This window comes from Euprymna scolopes, chromosome 28, assembly GCF_053919585.1.
Source record: "Euprymna scolopes isolate OS-2025 chromosome 28, ASM5391958v1, whole genome shotgun sequence".
Taxonomy (NCBI): domain Eukaryota; kingdom Metazoa; phylum Mollusca; class Cephalopoda; order Sepiida; family Sepiolidae; genus Euprymna; species Euprymna scolopes.
Window position 1 is genome coordinate 2,899,740 of NC_136509.1, and position 17,975 is coordinate 2,917,714.

General features: G+C 32.5%; 1 protein-coding gene across 1 annotated transcript in view; it reads right to left on the bottom strand.

Annotated features, from left to right (window-relative positions):
• LOC145249431 (uncharacterized) overlaps positions 1-17,975 on the bottom strand; it is a 911,941-nt gene that overhangs the window by 851,838 nt on the left and 42,128 nt on the right. Inside the window, exons 5-8 of the mRNA XM_080110989.1 lie at positions 15,039-15,086; positions 9,731-9,865; positions 3,989-5,341; positions 1,039-1,286 (exon numbers count right to left, since the gene is read on the bottom strand). Coding sequence (XP_079967115.1) covers positions 1,039-1,286; positions 3,989-5,341; positions 9,731-9,865; positions 15,039-15,086 — 1,784 coding nt within the window. The remainder of the gene's footprint in view (positions 1-1,038; positions 1,287-3,988; positions 5,342-9,730; positions 9,866-15,038; positions 15,087-17,975) is intronic.

Below are 17,975 nucleotides of genomic sequence, written 5' to 3' on the forward strand. Positions count from 1 at the left end.
ATATAGAGATTATTTGTACATATATACTATTAATAGTTATGGCAAGGAAGTTACAAAGAAACCATACTAAACTGTGTAAATAAACAAATGAAGCACTCTTTGGTAGTTGATAATGTTTATTTGATTAATAAAAATTTAACTTGTTTATAGGTTAGAATTGCCGACTTTTCAATTAGATTTTTTTGGGTGCGATCTCGGTTTGGGGTGGTTCCAGTTTAGCTGCATTGAACAGCTATTATCCAACAGAACAATCTGTCGTTACTCAATTTATATATGTATACAGTGTAACCCGGATATAAGATACTAGAATGTAAGAAACATCGGATATAAGAGCTATTTTCTCTGGTCCCAAAATAGAACCTGTGTTAAAGTATAGTGTTACCCGGATATAAGAAAGCTGCAGGATTTGGAGTCTTTTATATCCAGGTTACACTATATATATATATATATATATATATATATATATATATATATATATATATATATATATATATAGTCTTTGAAGTTTTTTAACATTTGAAACTACACAAAAAATTACTTTTTATCATTCGTTAAAAAAAACACTTAGTCAGTAAGTCATTTAATTACCTGCAATCACTGCATCAACTCTCTCGAATTTACTATAATACCAATTTTTTTATTTTTCAAGGGATCATCAGTTGTTTACCATGAAACACTGTTTCGGGGATTTAAAAACAAAACAGTATATTACTTCATGGCTCCCCAGCAGTGTTGATCAAACACCACCACCCTTAATCTTAGGAAGAAGACATGTTACAAAAAATTTTATATCCAATTTCCTATTCTTAATTGCAATTACTAACCTTATATATATATATATATATATATATATATATATATATATATATATATATATATATATATATATATTGTATCGTAAAAGTGAGTACACCCTCACACTTCTTCACATCACTTAGTAGAAAACAATTCTTACTTTATTTAGATGCAGATAAATAATTTTTTTAAATTATTTTTTATTATGTTTTTATTAAAGTAAAAAAGAAAAAATAAATTTACCGTAGCGTGTTGGCCATTGCTGACCCAGTCCCCTTTCAGTGTACATGTCCCCTTGTTTTTCAGCATGTTAACAAGTATGCGACCTCCTCCTCGACCGCCATTGGAGCCGCCCCCACCACTTCCCCACGTACCACACTTGTAGATATTAGCATGAGGCAGATTAGTCGAAAGCGTAGAAGTTCCACCTTTGCCACCTCGACCTCCATAGCTGGCTCCACTCGAACCGCTGGTAGCCGAGATCCCTGCACCTATAATAATAATAATAATAATAATAATAATAATAATAATAATAATAATAATAAGAAGAAGAAGAAGAAGAAGAAGAAGAAGAAGAAGAAGAACAATATTTGAAGATGTGCAGTATATGTCATTAAAGAAATGTTGTGGAGAGAAAATGCAGTAAAAGTCGAAATAAAATCAAATACAGAAATAATATTAAAAACAAAGTTTAATACAAGATTGTTATTTGCTTAGTATATTATCGTATTTGTATTTTTGTTTATTTGACTGTTTGTTTATCAAAAAAGTGCTTATAGAGATTTGCATCGGTTCAAGTTTTATATCAGCTCAATCATGTTATCAAACCAGGTACGTGCATTCTAACCTGTCCCTTCATGAAAAAATTCACCAGAACTCGGAAAATCTCCAAATCTTAATAGAATTAACAATCATAAAATATAATAAAGCAATTATTTCTCTTTAACTTTAGTAAAACTATTAATTTTTTTGTAAATAAAAATCATATTTGCTTGTTAAAGTCTTACGTACTAAAAATACTCACAAATTTCTGATTGTTTATCATTTATAAAAAGTAAAGCATTTTAGATATTAACAATCCAAATTAAATAATATTTAAATAAATATTAACAATCCAAATTAAATAATATTTCAAGAACATTACGAAAAACGCTACCAAAGTGTTATTAAATCAATATTACTTGGAGAAAATTTAATTTCTCGTACTATAGATATTATCATTGCATTTATCATTGTTTAGTCAATATTTTCACCAAAAATAATATAATTGAAAAAAATAATGTAAAGTTTTTATATAATCCTGAAAACAAAAATGAAGAAAATAATTAAATCCAAGATTACTGATAGAAAATGATTTATGAAATGGTATTATTTTTAATAAAGATTAATTTAGACAAATATTGATGGACGGAATTGTAACAAAAAAAAAACAAGAAAAAAAACAAGAAAAAGGCAAGATTTGCATCCTATTGTATTCTCTTTGATTATTTTTTTTTTTTTTAAATTATTTTCGCAATGAATGGATTATCAGTGTTATTAGGAATTTTCATTAACGTTTCTACACTTCAAATACACTTTCATTTTATTTTAAAAACGATTAATTTAATTCATTCGTTTAGGAATAAATCGAGTAACTAGGAAAAAAGTAAATAGATATTCTAATTAAATAAGCACTTCGTTTTTATTAAACAAATAGCTTCAGCTAAATTAATAGATATTTTTATAATTTTAAAAATAAAGAAATCAGGTATAATAATATTTTAATTCCTCTATTAAATTTAAATAAAAATGACATTCTGACATTTTGAGCTTCCGTAGAAGGCGACGCATTGTTGTATGTTTTGAATTTGAGAAGCCAGAATATTTCGCTTTAGGGTGCTAATAAAGCTAATGTTGTATAAACAAGTTGTTTTTTTTTTCATTTAATTCAATATTCCCAGAAAGCAATATTTATCTTTAAAGGAATTTTTCAAAATGAATTTATTTAACTTCAAAATTTACATGAAATTACCAGTTTCTGAATGTCGCTGTGTAAACATTTTTTCATTATATGTTTTTGCACGTGTGCAAATATTTTCTTTCTTTTGAAAACTTACTTTAAGCTTTAATCGTACTAATACCATAAAAATATATCGTACCCGTGTAAAGAAAAAAAAAACATTATGAGAAGCCAGCGTTAAAAACTGTGTCCCCTCTCAATATATATATATATATATATATATATATATATTTGTGTGTGTGTTTGTGTGTGTGTGTGTATATATATTATAATAAGTAGTAGTAGGAGGAGGAAGAAGTGAAGGAGTATATATTTTATATAGCAACATACATTTTTTGTACGTATTTGCAGTATTTACTTTGGCAGTGCCTCATACGTAATTAGAGCTAGGTAGCAAAATCTGACGAATCCCCACGAGGATTAAACGGAGAAAATTCTGTGGAACTTAATTGCCATATATATTTTACAAAACGTACTATATATACATACACACAAACATATATATATATATATATATATATAATATAAGGCTAGGGTAAATACACGGGGAAACATAACAAAATCTATTTTTCACATGTACGATCATTTCGGAGATGATATAAGTTTATTTATGCTTTATTTACAAGTAAAAATAGAAGTATCGAGAAATAATAATAAAAACAAATATTCCAGATTTTCTCCCTTCATCAGCAGCAAAGTTGGGGTGAGAATATATCAACATTATTTTTAAAAAAGCTTCTCAAAGTTACCCCTTGCTCTTATAGACCTTGTCTATTACACTATTGGTATTATATATATATATATATATATATATACATATATATATATATATATTTATTTATCCAGAGCATAACCGTTACTATAGTGTCTTATTTGGTAGAGTTTGTGCTTTTTCAAAAATACAAAAGTAAAAAAAAAAACAGAAATAAAAGACTATTGTAAAAATGTGCTTGACATGAACATGAAAAAAAATCTTGGAGCAGAAAAAAAGAATCAAGATTATTATACATTTTACTGATCAAATTCTTTAGATTTTGAAATTCTTGATTTTATTTCTTTAATAGTTAATTAGAATAAATGTTTAAAACGAAAGCACACCCCACACACACCAACAAATTCATAACAAAATTAGGTCCACACATGAAACTGTATTGATAGCTGATTAAATTCAAACAATATATTTGTGACAATTACCTTTTCCTTTCTCTGGCAAATGCCCACTGCTACTGACATCGATCCTTGCGCTGCTGCTGACATTGAGGTAATCTGAGGTCAAGTTGACTGAACCGGCATTCAGGGTACCATTAATTAAGATCAAATGGGACATTTCAATTAAGGTCATTTCGCAACCGTCATCACTTTGAGCTGGAGATCTTTGAAAGTTTATGTTGAGAACACCGCGCGGACCAATGTGCAAGTTGATACCTTTTATGTCCATCGTCTTTAATACCACTAGGGTTCCATTTATGTCGGTAAAATCACTCATTAAACTAGAGCAAGGGTAGATGGTTAGCTTCCCTTGGTCACCCACAGCAAATACTTTAAAATTTTGTTTCATACGAAGGGTTTTCGTATCAACTCTTCCGTTTACATCGAAATGAAGAACATCAAGGATGGAGCTGTTTCGACAATCGGCGTGATGAGTGTTTGTTTTAGAGTCAAACGATAGGATTCCAGCTAATTCAACAGTTCCTGACGGGCCAACAATGAACTGCTTGGCAATAATAGACAAGAATTGTAAAGGTTTAAATCTTCCGTTCACAACAGCAAATTCAACTTGAAAATCTGAGCCGGGATAATATGCTAGGTTTCCTTTTTCACCAACATGGAAATGTTTAATATTCTTCAAAGTTAGTTGGTTCCGTGGCGAAAATGGTGCGTTGATTGTTACATTCTCGCAAGATATTTCAAATGGCTCCGATCCATTCATTTGTAAAATCCCGCCATCTATTGCAAATATTTTACAGGGAGCAGGAAACGACAAAACGCGACCGAGTTTTAATTTGCCACGGATGATAGTGATTTGTCCCAGCTTGGAAGCAGATGAAGAAGGATCAAAATGCATTTCGGCGTTGGGACCAAGGTAAAGTAATTTCCATGAGTCGGTAATCAAAATGTCCGCCGTAAATTTTCCGGATATTCTTATTTCGGACGAATTTAACAGTAAAAAGAATACTATTTGAAAACTACCAGATTCCGAGACGGTGATGTTGGGCACGTGAAGTGACTTCGTATTGTTGTAGAGTAGAGAACCTGAAATTCGGAGTTCTTTGTTTTGGTACAAGTTCAGGTATCCATTAAGCCAAGTGTTCCGAAGAATATGAGCTGTTTCATTTACGAATTCTAATGTTGATTTCTCCGCCACAAAACAGTCGGTGTTTAAACGGTTTTGTACTGTGAACTTTTTTTGATCAGTTACGTATAATCTACCCGAGTTATCGTCGTTCACTTCGGAAACAGTCAAATGGTTCTTGATCAAAACTTGAGCCCCGTTTTTGAGCTGCAACTCGTCTATATGAACAGGATCTTTTATCCATGTTGTTGAACCTGTTATGAACAAAAATAAATAAATATATATATAATCTGAGATTGCTATTTGTCAAAGGTAAGGAAACCAGTGAAATATAACGAGCTTAACACACGCTTGCTCAATACCATGGCAAAGCAAGTTACACTTTCAATTTGTCTTTACACATAAGCAATATATGTAAAGACAAAATGTAAAGTCTCTCTCTCTCTATATATATATATTTATATATATATATATATATATATATATATATATATATATATATATATATATATATAGAGAGAGAGAGAGAGAGAGAGAGAGAGAACTTTATCATGTTTTACGAGGTTTACTTTGTTAAGTTTCTAAAGTTTCGACCACATATCATTTTATACTTTTAGTATATTTATTTAGTTTTATATATTTTATTCTTTCACGTGTATTGTTTTGCATTAATCTCCCTATTATTTTTTCTTTGTTTGTTATTTTTATTATTTGTTCCTATTTATTCTACCTTTTCATATCAATATTCCCGATCTCAAGTGCATACAGTTTCACTTTCTAAACTAATATTATTAAGCCAGCGTTTTGTGGATATATAAATCAGTCTTTTTTTTTTCTTCCATTGTTAAAAAGCATTTAGCTTCGAAATGTCATGGCATGCAACAGTTTTTCGTTTCCTTTTAATTATCTAATAATTGATAATAATCAATTTACTTTAAATTCTTATCTTTTCTTTCTCATATTAATCGCTCCACTTACCATACAGAGCTTTTAGTATTTTAGTAGAATTCTTTTTTATATTATTATTCAATTTTCACCCCAAACGAGGCACAGTTTTGAAGTAGAGGACTACTATCGGGGACATAAGTTGCAAGGGTATTATGAAGGGAGATGGGTAGCAAGATGTCTGTTAATATTACATTTGAACTTCTGCATGTCAGTACAGTTGATAAAACAGAATACCGAAAGAGAGTTCCAAAGTCTAGCAGTTCTGGGGCAGAAACTATTGGAGTAGAAGGCTTTCTTACACCTAGTGATATTTACTGTGAAGGGGTGGAATTTAGCCGCTTGTCGGGTTTATCGAGATATTTATGTCGAGAGGGTACGCGTGCTTGTAGTTGAAATTGAAAATATAAAAGTCACAGGATAAGTAGAAGTTACCTTGTTTTAAACAACTTCACTTTATTCATCTTCTTTGGCCATAGCTTATATTGAACTGGTCAACAACGAACTTTTAAGAAATTTCAAATTCTGATTTTAACAATGTTAAGCATTTGAGGTTAATAATAACTATATAAAACTTGTGCTTTGCTATAATATATATATATATATATATATATATATATATATATATATATATATATATATATATATATGACTACTTAATTCAATCATATAAATTTAATATACGAAAGTATAAATTTATGCGTAAACTTTAAGTATTTACTCAACAGTGCTCAATACGTATGTGGAGCTACTTAGTAAGTTATAAAATATATGTGGCGATTAAGATACACAGAATATTTCGCGTTTAATCCACGCTAGGCTTCGTCAGGCTTATGCCATTGCCATATATATTTTATAACTTACTATATATATATATATATATATATATATATGACTACTTAATTCAATCATATAAATTAATATACGAAAGTATAATTTATGCGTAAACTTTAAGTATTTACTCAACAGTGCTCAATACGTATGCAGAGCTAGATAGTAAATTATAAAATATATATGGCAATTAAGATACACAGAATATTTCGCGTTTAATCAACGCTAGGATTCGTCAGGCTTATTCAATTGCCATATATATTTTATAACTTACTATATATATAAATATATATATATATATATGTATAAGTTATTAACGTTTTCATGCCATACTATGGTAGATTAGACAATAAAGACTAGATTACACTAGCCCTTTCTTTACGTTGGCAAGTCTGACAGCTTGAAGTTTTTTTTTTTTTTATTCTTCAAGATTCTAAGTTTCATTTATTTGCTTGCGTAATTTTTAAATGAAATGAATTAAAACATACTGATGAACAATTTCGTAAAATACCAAGCTAATATATTTAAACAGAATTATAGAATCTTGGGATTATATTTATCACACAAGTTGTGAATATAGTTAAAAGATGATTTGCAAAACAAGCAGAATATGCAGGGGATTAAATTAAACTGCGCCTTTTGCTATACACGTAACGCTCATATCTTATCTATCTATCTATCTATCTATCTATCTATCTCTATCTATCTCTCTCTCTCTCTACACACACGCATACACACACACATATATATATATATACATATATATATATATATATATATATATATATATATATGTATATATAAAGTAGTAGCGTCCGTGGTGTGTGTGAGTGTAAGTATGTACAAATCTCTTACAGCCCAAACCACCGGACTGATGTGACAAAACCTTGTCATGATGATGGTTCCCCGCCAAGGGATAATGCACACCATTTTTCGAGGTAAAATTCAAAGATCAATGGCATAGCCTATGTATATATATATATAGCCTCCTACAACACACACCGATCAGAACCAAACCTAGCATGATGATGCTCCCTCGCCGAGGAATGATGCACACAATTTTCAAAGTTAAGATCAAAGGTCAAGTTAATAGCTTATAAGGTAACACCTTACTGTTAATAATACATAAGTGACAGTGAAGTCTTCGATATTAGTGCCAATCAAATTGATCGGGTGCATTTACGTTGTGCATGTGTAAGTGCAATAGATTTGTTGAAGTAAATTCAGTGGGAGTTCTTGTAAAAAAAGTAAATAAATACCACATTGCGGCAATAAGACAACGACTGAATCTTTTAGGTTAGAGCCTCGTTTTGAAATTCCATCTAAACTGGGAAGACTAGTGGTTAGAGCCTCAACCTCAATGCAGCAACAATATGACGTGTATGGGCAAATGGTGCCTCAATAGATGTATATGACACTGGAAGGCAATCGGGGTTTTGTAGCTCACCTTCATTATATAAGATTGGAAGTATCTCCTATATTGTTCCTATTTACAATGCCTCCCCACGGGACAGAGTTAGACACCAGGGTCGTTTTTTAACGTGGAGAAAAGGAACAAAAATAAAAATTTTCTCAGTCGTGAAGAATTTCTCCTCCACTGACAGAGAACAAGAAATTGATGTGCAGCATCTGAAGAACAGATGGTATTTATTTGCTCCCCCACCGAGCAAATTAGGCACAAGGCCGATTTTTAATGTGAGGAGTGAAGGGGAAATGGGGACCAGCTCCCCGGGGATTAGGGGAGCTGGATAGTGACAATTGGTATGAAGGGTTGCCCCTACATTGACCAAGGTCTTATATGTGGGGTCGCCCCCACATATGGTCTTTGCTTGCAGTATCTGCCGGAACAGATGGTATTTATTTGCTCCCCCACCGAGCAAATTAGGCACAAGGCCAATTTTTAATGTGAGGAGTGAAGGGAGGGGGAAGGGAAAAAGGGGACCAGCTCCCGAGAGGTGGGAAATGGGAGCTGGTTAATGGTCAGGCATGTGGGGCTGCCCCCACATCTGGTCTTTGCTAGTCATAGCTAGTAATAGCTAGTCATAGCTTGCAGCATCTGCCGGAACAGATACTACACTTTGATCTTATCCCAAAGGCCAAGGGTTGTCCGTGCATATTAGTTTGAACACAACACTTTTAGAAATAGTGTAATCTGTCATGATAGCCAGTGTTTTTATTTTTTTAATTCCCATAATTGTTAAACAAGGGACACGTTCTTTGTACTATCTCATGTAGATATGTATTTTACTGGCCACTAATTTCGGTTTTTTATATTGCCAAACTTAGAGTACTTGTCATAATAGTTTTCCTGTGATTTTCTTGTTAGTCAAAAGATAATGTATTCTTAAATAGCAACTATTTTTTTTACTTAGGAGTCACCTTTTATCAAGGTCTAAAATTAATGTTAATGGGTATAAAATACACAATCAGTAACAGTGGAACTTGGATAGAGTTTGATTATATAAGAGAAGAGCTCAACAAATATTATTGACATTAGATTTGTAAACGACTATGGCATAATCAGTTAGAAGGTAACCCTACAGTATTTTCCCACAGACGGGCACTGCTAGGAAAGAATATTAATCGAAACATTTGGTGTTTAAATGTATAATGTCGAGAATTCCAAGATTATTAGTATAAAATAAGATTTATTTCCAGAAATTGGGGAAACATTTATTCAACACTAATATTTGTAATTATTAATTATTTGACAAAACACGACATTAACACAAATGCAAACACACAATGATGCGCTTCTACTAGGGAAACAGCATTAAGTATAAGAAAAGAAAACACGAGTTATGTGACCCATAACATGACATAGAATATAAAGTTTGCGTTTCTCTTTCCGTTAGAAGTAGGTTTACCTGAAGTGATCGGGTCGTAGACAGTGCAGTTCTTACGCAAATATATCGATGCGGGCAATCCTGCATTATCGATCAAGACCTTCGTTTTACTGCCACCGAAATTCCAAGACACGGGACCAGCACTACCGGATCCACCTGGTTAAAAAGTAATGACAAAATGAATATATTTCGAAGTTTACAAACATTTCGTTATTAAAAAAAAAAAAAAAAATTCACTGGGTCCAGCGCGTAGTTACATTTTAACATTCAACAAAATGGTCTCTTCTTAATATTCTACCGAAGTTTGACCTTTGACGATTTTGTCCTCATCAACTTTTCATCAAATTAATAAAATGACAGCAAAATAAAATAAAGAAAGAAGAAATATTATACAAAAACTCGATCAATATAATTTAAAATATACTTTTATGTATATATATACTAGATTTTAAGAACTTACAAATATGTAAAAAAACTACACTAATATTAATGATTTAATGTTATTAGGATAATTAATAATATTAATATAAGCATTAATAATAATAACAATAATATTAACAATAATAATAATAATTAACATAATAATAATATTAACACAAACAATAATAATAACAATAATAATAATAACAATAATAGCATTAACAATAATGATATTAACACGGACACTAATAATAATATTAATATTAACAATAATAATAATAATAATAATAATAATAATAATAATAATAATAATAATAATCTGGATTATAATTTTCTTGATCTGTCTCTTCGTTCCATATTTTCTCGTAAACTACTGATTCAATCTAAGAGGAATATTTTATATAACTTTGTTATGATAATGTGAAGTGAAGTAAGTGCTATAGTGTCAGGTACTGTAAGGATTAGTATTTAAGTTCCATTTTCCTCTAAAACTACTAAAACTGGATAAATTTCGTACAAACTTTTGTTATAATAAAGTGCAACTAACAAAGTATTATAGTATACGTTGGTTGCACAATTAGTGATTAATTGATATTAGTATTTAACTTCCACTTTTTCTCTAAACTACTTGGCGACCTGGCTGAAATTTGGTGTACACTTTTCTTCTCAAAATTGCAACTATTCGTATTTAATGCTAAAATTATTTAAGCTAAAATTAACCAAAGTCTAACCATATATTTGGCATACAGCCCTCATTCTAAGTCAACGGGCTCTAAATTTTACCCTACAGCGCTAAGAAGTATGCTACTACTACTACTACTACTACTACTAATACTAATACTACTACTACTACTACTACTGTTGTATGGGGTCATATTTGGGGATCATATATCGGGTACATGTAATACAAGATTGACGATGATGAGAGGGGAAGAGAAGAAATACATTTATACCTATTACAGTTCTATGGATTCTTATAACATATATGAGCGAGGAGAGAAAGTGATCAGTTCTTTTTACATCAGAAGTGGAAAATCACACATTACTTATGATAGAGAGGAGACAAATTATTGGAAGGGAGTTTTACTAAGTTTATATAAAGATGGTTAACACATTCCCTTCAATTGTTGAATGACGAAACGAAGGCAACAGTTACAAAAAATCGATGATGTTCCTTATTTGACCGGTCGAAATGATGATGACGTCAGGAATTCAAATTCGTTTCTATATGGTAAAATGTTATCCCCTCGCTTCTAAAGGGACCCTTCTCTGATCATGTCAACTCTTTCCAACCGACTTTGCTGGCTGCTCGAACCTATCTGCCCGACCGCCGATTGTCGACCCTCTAATCTGCTAATCTTAGCTCCTATTATTGAGACACTCCTTTTCTGCTATGACGTAAGTTATGATGTGTGGTTTCAAACGTGACCAACTCACGTGGCCCAGCACACATCCCAAACACATTCTAGCAAACAAAGAATTTTCACTAACCTATTTTTTTAAATTCAGTTTTCATAACAGAACGAACAATTAAATTCTTTTTACAATACAAACAATATCTAACATTCCAATTTCTGAATCTATTCTGAATCTATTTTGAACCTTGCTTACAAGGTTCGAGTCTCGGTTTATCCTAATCTCATTTTCCACTTATCTAATGCTTTCTTTATTGACAGGAAAAGGGAGCATCCTTTTCTTGTAACACCACTACTACTACTATTACTACTACTCCAAATACTACTACTACTGCAAATACAACTACTACTATTACTACTACTACTAATCCAAATACAACTACTACTTCTACTATTAATACTACTACTTCTATTAATCCAAATACAAATACCATAAATGTAATTTTTACCTTGACATAATATAACGACTTTTTTGGCCAGAAATATAGTGTCGTATCCGATGCTAAATTTAGTCCAATCTGTCTTCTCTTACCGAAGAAGAGTCCTTCAAAATTAAAACCCATTTTTATTTTTGTGCCCATCCAAAATTGAAATAATTTTTATTTTCGTGTCCCTGTTTGATTTTTCCCACAAAAAAAAAAACACCGACCTTGTGTCAAACCTTGTCCTAGGGCGGAAACGATTAAATCAGAACAACTCAATAGAATAGCCACGGGTTTGATGTTTAGCAATGAATGTATAGCTTCCCTTTCCAACAAGATTAAGAATAAAACAAATCAAAGTAAATTTTGCTAACTCAAGAGTTCCAGAAAAAAAATTCATAACATCCTATTTCCCAGCTAAATTCGAAAACAAAAAGAAAGAAACTACTAAAGTCGCTGAACGAGTATTCAATTAATATAATGCATCTCAAAATAACGGCACGGCCAACTGTTATGTATATCAATTTGTTTATGCCTGAATAGCTTTGAATATATGTTCACCTTTTAAATTATATTGCTACTTGAACTGTGACGTTATTTATTCAAAAATGTGATATACGTTTGTGTGTTAAGCGTAATTCTTAATTATATTTTTCCTCCATCTGGAACATTGACATTTGAAATGATTATTTTACATACATTATTTGTTTTGCCAATCTTTTGAATATAAGAAAGATAAATATGAATGTCATATTAATTAAATATAAGTTAAACCAATTTGGTATTTCCCTGTAGAATATTTGCTTGTAAGTTCTTTGCTTTATATTAATCTTGCTTTTGTTTTTACTACTTTTGATATCAATAAAATGTAGTAATTGCAGATTGAAGAACATTAATTTGTGTCTCTTAAAAACGGTGATCACTTCAACATAATTCTAACCCGAACAAAATAATTTCATGAAGGAATAAAATCGAATTAAATTTAATTTTTTCATATCATTATTTCTATTAAATAAATTTCAAACGTTTGTGTGTGTATATATTATTCCTTAATTGGAATTCATTTTTGAGATGAGCATTATACATATTAATTTATTTTTATTTCGGACTACTAGTCTCATCTTTATTAGTTGTTGTTTTTCATCTTTTATTGGTTTGTTTATTCACAACGTTTCGGCCAACTAATTCCTCTGGCCTTCGTCAGGTGGTAACCGCGACGGATAGGAACTTCGAATCGAATAACCCTAACCCTAACCCTAACCCGACGGTTACCACCTGACGAAGTCCAGAAGAATTAGTTGGGCGAAACGTTGTGAATAAACAAACCAATAAAAGTTGAAAAACAACAACTAATAAAGATGAAACTAGTAGTCCGAAATAAAAATAAATTAATATATATAATGCTCATCTCAAAAAATGAATTCCAATTAAGGAATAATATATATACCAATCGGTACGGACCCGACTATGGAAGATCAGATAATAAATAAAAGTGGATTTATAAGATAAAAGAATCCAACCTTGATCGCCCTTCGGGGCTCGTAGCGCAGTTGATAAAGACGTTGAAGCTCTACAGTTCCAGATGAACATTGTCTGAAGATAGCGGTTTCAATCCCACCCAAAGCGTGTCAGAGGTTAATTGGCCAAAATGTGGTGAGACGACAACAACTACGGTGTGCAGTGATGGCTGAGAATGCAGTTAGGAGATTCGAAGTTCCTATCCGTCGCGGTTACTACCTGACGAAGGCCAGAGGAATTAGTTGGCCGAAACGTTGTGAATAAACAAACTAATAAAAGATGAAAAACAACAACTAATAAAGATGAGACTAGTAGTCCGAAATAAGAATAAATTAATATGTTTGTGTGTGTGTTCGTATATCCGCTAAAAACTTTTGTCCTCCGTATCGTTGCGGCATGGAAATAGTATCGTCAGAAAGAGTAATATCTAGAACAAATAATATCGAAAAATTAGAAAAAAATCACCAAGTATTTCATGTGAAAATGCCATTTTATTTGAGAGGAAGGTCATGTAAAAATTTACAACGCTAAATCTTACACACGCATGCGCAAACGCGAGTATATAACTTTCTTTTTTAATATGTAAATTAGCAGCATGATAACGTCGTTAGAATGTTATAAAAGCCAAGTACGTCCAAGGATGGAGTACTGCTGCCACATCTGGGCAGGAGCTGCTAAAAGAAGCCTATCCGGCCTTGACAGAGTACAAAATAGACCTCGTGGCTTAGTGGGGGATGCCCTTTTCTCTTCCCTGCAACCTCTCTCCCACAGAAGAGACGTTGCGAGCCTGTCTTTGTTTTATCGTTATTTCCATGGCAAGTGCTCGTCTGAGCTCCAATCCCTGGTCTGCCCTCGCCAATCTTTCACGAAAAACATCCATCTAGCTGAAACTACTGTCATTTATTTTCCCCACTCTTTATCTGTGCCTAAATCCAAACGTAGATTCCATGAGCAGAGCTTCTTTCTTAAAAGTGCACGACTGTGGAACTCTCTTCCGTTTGGCTGTTTCCCAACTGACTACAACTTGGATGTCTTCAAGTCCAACATAAACAAATTCCTGACAAACCACCCTCTTAAGTAAGACACTCTATCAAATATCCAATACTAATGATTACTACGATACTATCTCATTGATTACTGTACACGCAATAACCCTTATCCCTGAGTGGCCTCCAGGCCTTGAAAAGTGGTGACCTCCATGAAAATAAATTTTAAGAATCAAAATCCGATAGATAGCGTGTTCACTTATGGTCTTATGCGTTGCGAGTTCGCGTCTAGTACGTTTCATTTGCTTTTGATTTCGCTTTTGGCTGAGGGCATCCTAGTCATCTTTTGATTTGAACGACCGCGAAACGCTTTCCTCGCCTCAATTCACACATTTTTGCCCCCTCCATTCTGTCACATTTTTTTAACTACTGAGACCCCCCCCCGTTTTTGAATAAACAAAACCTCATATTGGATTTAAAAGAAAACTAGAGAATAATGACGACACTGGTTTTACTTTATATGTTTGACATATTCATTCAAAACAAGAAATGGATGAGAGAAACTTACTTTGTGTGTATTCGTTGCAATTAAGAGATGGTGGCATAAATTGCGGCGCTGAAATATTTAAATGAAGAAGATAACATTAGAAAGAAAGTTTTCAAATAAATTTCACATCATCTTAAACGCGATCAAAATATTCTGAATTAAAACAATATTTATATTCACAACTAGATGAAAGACTCACCTTGAAAACGACTTCAACAAACGTTAATATCCAATAATTAATAAAACATTTACATGATTATTGTCATCAAACGGCAACTAAATTGACGTTTCAGCTTACTCTCCTTATAATCTTTTGTAATGACATTAAACCACAAGTGACTTTCTAACTTGAACAATGTAATTGCTTTATTTAGTTTGACACAGTTTCATACATTCGGAAATGTACAGGTAAGCAAGTTGCACAAAAATAAAAGGGGACAATAATAATGACGGAAACAACAGGACTGATGATAAAAGAGAAATCGAGGGAGTGAAATAATAAAAAAAACAAGTAAAGCATGCATGGTCACCCATGAGTTCACAGCAAACGAAGCATAAAAGATGATTACGTGTAACGCCTCCCTCGAGGAGGTGGTTAGGACTCTTATTTCTCTGGATTCTCAGCATATGTTGTCTAGACTCCTCGGAGGTTGTTACATAAATCTGGTATGCTGAAAGCGAATATCGACGCGGCAGACAGGAAAAAAGACAAGCAATTGTAGTCTATATACAGAAGCTTAATTTTCGCAAAATTATGTACAAAATGTTTTTACAATTCTCATTCAGATTTTGTAAGTTCTTTTCAAAGTCTCAACTCTCTTCACAGACAACGACCGACGGATGGATGAGGTGCGGAGGGGTCACGTCTCTTCTCGGATTCAACAAGCAATCTGCTTTGAAACTCTCCACTCAATCTGTGACTCAACTCTGGCTAATTTTCGCACGACAGTCATATATATAGTAAGGTATGTGGATGGGGGTGGAAATTCTCCCCAGCCAATAAGATTTCGCCACGAAATCTCCACGAAATCCTAAGCCTTTACGGTTTTGCGTGGATACAATTCCCACACTGAAATCTAAGTACCCATTCTCCAGGTCAGGTGTCAATTCTAACATCCGACCCTGAGTTCATTTAAGGCCAGACAAGGTTCTAAGTGAAATTTCCTGTTGTCAACTTTTAGCCGTAAAAATATATTCCTCTGGTTTTAAAACAATATCTATTTCGACATGAAATAATATATATATATATATATATATTTATCTTCTCGATCTTAAATCCTTGGGTTATCTGGTGTATCCCCGGGAATACAAAGCTACTTCAGCGTAGCTCTAACGCTCTTCAATAGGGGATTACGTTACATTGAACACCCCGCCCCCTTTTACCCCAAAGTCCACAGGGGACGTCAAATCCTGGTGAACATGAACAGTACAATTTTCGGCTTTAACATATGTAAATTTAAGTTCTTCAACGTGCCAATTTTAGCCATTTTAACCGGAAAGGCACCACTAGGGGGGGGGCAACCGGAGTTTCCCCGGAAAATCTGTTCTGTTTCTTTTTTGCTGATATCATGTTTAATGCTTGTGCAAAATTTCAAAATATTCCAAGACGTATAATTGAGAAAAAAGTGCGTAGAGCCGAACGGACGACCGGACGAACGGACAAGGTGAAGTTACATCCCCCTTTTGTCAGGTGACCAATAACGAAGAAAGGAATAAAAAAAGAAACAGCGATGAAAGTTTGTCAATACCTTCATCTCACTGATTATCTACACGACGACAGATTGTTTGTTTTGAGACATATTACAGGAAAGATTTCTTCTCCTTCTCTCTCTCCCTCCTTGTAGGGTCGTCTTCTTTTTAAAATAAAATACCTATCAAATAAACATGGACTTTTCTTTAGTAATAACAATAAAAGCTAAGGAAAATTATTACGACATGCCGTCAATAAGTTTGCAGCCTTTTATCGCATGGTAACTTTTATTGATAGTACACACATTTAAATTTAGTACCTTTCGAAGTAATCTCCTCCGGCTGCAATGCACTTGTACCATTCCGACAACTTCCTTAAAGCCTCATAGAAATCTTCTTGTGCGAGCGTGCCAATGACCCTCGTCACAGCCTTTTTAATTTCCTCAATTATCTCATAAAACCTCAACACTGTTCTTATTGTCCTTATAGTCACACGACGATCTTTATTTAGGATATTCTTTATTTGGCCACTCCTTGTAAAAAAAATAAAAATCTCTTAATACAATTAAAAACTCATGCTCGATTCATGCAAGATGGTCTCAAACCTGTTTAAAGCATTCCCTCCATTTCTGTGACATGTTCCAAGTTTAAAACTGGATTAAAAACAGAATATATCATTCTTCTAAAGTGACCTTAGGCCGAGATTTTTTTTTTAAATTCATCTGCTCTAATAATCAGGCTTTAGTAGTGGGTGTTGCTATTCCTTATATCGCTGATCATTTAAACACTAAATCCTAAAAATTGGTCAGACATCTCATCATATACATACATACATATATATATATATATATATATATATATATATATATATATTTAGCAATTATATACGGAAAATCCAAAAATGAGAGCGTATTTTTATATTTTGTTTACAGAAAGTTGTTACATGAGATAAGCTATTGGTACCGTCGGTTTCAAACCCGATAATTAGGACCGTTTTAGATACCCATAGCAAGCTCTTTTCAACCAATACTCACTTCAGCTGATGAGAGCTTGATATGGGTATCTAAATCGGTCCTAATTTTCGGGTTTTAAACCGAGGGTACCAATCACTTATCTCATCTAAAATTTCTGTAACTATATTCTGTATGTATATATATATATATATATATATATATATATATATATATATATATATATATCATCTCATAAGCTATATATACTTATTTTTCAAGAATCTACAACAATTTTAAAAAGTCTTACTGACGTACC